The sequence below is a fragment of the Chanos chanos genome, chromosome 5 (assembly GCF_902362185.1).
Source record: "Chanos chanos chromosome 5, fChaCha1.1, whole genome shotgun sequence".
NCBI lineage: Eukaryota > Metazoa > Chordata > Actinopteri > Gonorynchiformes > Chanidae > Chanos > Chanos chanos.
Genome location: NC_044499.1, coordinates 3,853,814 through 3,856,313, shown reverse-complemented (window position 1 = coordinate 3,856,313; position 2,500 = coordinate 3,853,814). Strand labels below are relative to the sequence as shown.

Below are 2,500 nucleotides of genomic sequence, written 5' to 3'. Positions count from 1 at the left end.
ACGGGGGTGTGTGTGTGTGTGGGGGGGGTGGTCGCGGCTGCTGAGTAGACTGAGGGTTAAGTTAGAGTTCAGGTGGGCTTAGTCAGGCAGGAGAAGTAGAGTAAAAAGACATTGTGGAAGGGATTAGACTCAGCGTAGAGAAATACACAGAGAAGGGCCGATTCCTGTAAAGTGAAGACATTTCATATCCCTCCTGTTTTTTTCTTCTTTTCTCCCTCTCTCTCATTCTGCTCCACCAAACTTCTCTTTTTCTCTCCCTTTCTTTTTCATGCCTGAAGAATGCAGATCAATGCACACAGCAGGAGAGCAGGCTGTTTGGAATGATTTTTTACCTTCTTTCTCTTCCCCCCACCTCTCTCTCTCTCTCTCCAGCGCCCTCCATGGTACCCATAATGCACCAGGTCAGCTCTACGATGAAAAGTATCACGTTGTCATGGCCACAGCCAGAGCAGCCCAATGGCATCATCCTCGACTATGAATTACGCTACTACGAGAAGGTGAGATGTCTGTGTGTGTGTGTGTGTGTCTGTGTGTGTGTGTCTGTGTGTGTGTGTGTGTCTGTGTGTGTGAGCGCGTGTGTGCGCGCACTTGCACGCGTGTGTGTCTTGTCAGTTCTTATTACCATAAACAAGGTTTTTGTCTGTCTCCTGTCACGCGACAGTTATTGATCTGAATATTTTTAGCGTTTTTTTTTGTGCCGTGAAATATTCTGTGGTACTTTTAGCTGTTCCAGAAGATCTCCTGTTTAAAAGTGTAAGTAGGTCAGGCTAGGAGGAATAACAATACATGTCTGATAAGTCAGACTGGATCCTGAATAAGACAGGAAAGATGGTATGAAACAACACAGAGAGGGAGGATGGGAGAGATTTTCTTCACATTCTTCACCGGGGTGTCATTTCCAAATTCGACCTCTGACACATGTTCCATTTCGTTCTTCAGTCACAGAAAAAAAAAAAAAAAAAATTAAAAAAGAGATGAAAGAGAGAAGCCCTTGCCCTGCCTTGTATCATCATGTGCATTGATAATAATAAAGTCTATGATACAAAAAAAAAAAAAAAAATGATCAAGCAGTCGGCATTGTGAGGGCAGGAGTCAGGAATCAGGTTGCTAGGCGACGTTTGTGAGTGGCGGGATGGGTGTGTAATTAGAGACCTGGAGGAGCTTGGCTCCTGTGATTCTATTGGCTGATACCCGCAGAGAGAACCAGGGCTAGCTGCCCTCTCTCACCAGTTATTCTCTAATGATCCTACAGGCCAGCTCACGCTTTTGTGTTCTCTATTTTGTAAACACACAGACACACACACACACACTCTGCCCTGCCACCACTCACCCCTTTTAGAGACATTGCAGTTCTGCAGTAAAGGACTTAGGGGGAGACACACACACACACACACACACACACACACACACGCACACACTTTTTTGTTTGTTGAAATCCTGTGACCTGTGACCGTTGAGTTCGTGGAGAGAAGAGATGATGAGAGGAGTATCTCTCTCCCTCTCTCCCTCTCTCTCTCTCTCACACACACACACACACACACACACACACACACACACACTAAACACACACAGTCAGAGGACATACTTACCATGTGTTGTAATGTCACTGTGCTGCAGCTTTCTAGCAGAGCTGCGCTGACACGGAGGGCGAAGACAAGGCCCAGTAAAAATGGTAATCCAGATTACATATCAAACGACAGCGATGTGGTACGACACAAGCCTTCATAAAGCTTTCCTTCGCATTCATGCATACATACATACATCCCTGTGACCTCACGGAGTTATGGAGTGAAGTGTCCTCCGGTTGGCCGTTGTCTAATGAACACGCAGAGACTCTTTCTGTTGGCATACTGGTGTTCTTAGGGTTTTTAGGCTCTTTTGAATAAACACTTGGCTTTATCAAGGTACATCACACATATATTTTTCCCCTTCTTCTTCTTCTTCTTCTTCTATTTTCTTTTACAAGTGGGGCAGAGGTAGTTGATGAGGCTGTGTATCGCCACCTACTGGCCCGTGCTGTAATGCAGTAAGTGAGCCAGAGTAGTGAGGTCTACATGAATTTCTCCACAGCGCAGAGACACCTGTATATGCAAGTCTTGTCTAAGAGATGACAGCCAAGCTTGTATGCCATGCCTTTGCTATGTGTGAAATTCCATGTTGATTTCTGCTTTGTGCAGTAATTACTATTGCAGGTCTTAATTTTTCATATTGCGCTGGTGTGTATGGAAATGTGCATTAATTGCCGGTTTCCGATCACATGTATTAAATAGTACAGATGTTTGTTCAGATTATATAGGATTTTTGTTGGTAGTCTGTTTGCAGGCACATTGATTTTTCCCTCTCTTTCTCTCTCTCTCTCCACACGCACACACACACACATTGTTCTAACACACACACACACACATTGTTCTAACGCACTAAGGTGAGTTGTCTTCAAAGTTTCTTTGTAAATCTTTGAAAATTAAGTTTTCCTTCTCTCTCTCTCTCTCTCTCTCTCTCT

At 44.4% G+C, this 2,500-nt stretch overlaps 1 protein-coding gene across 1 annotated transcript in view; it reads left to right on the top strand.

Annotated features, from left to right (window-relative positions):
- ephb1 (EPH receptor B1) overlaps positions 1-2,500 on the top strand; it is a 145,715-nt gene that overhangs the window by 84,105 nt on the left and 59,110 nt on the right. The window contains exon 6 of the mRNA XM_030773474.1: positions 373-497. Coding sequence (XP_030629334.1) covers positions 373-497 — 125 coding nt within the window. The remainder of the gene's footprint in view (positions 1-372; positions 498-2,500) is intronic.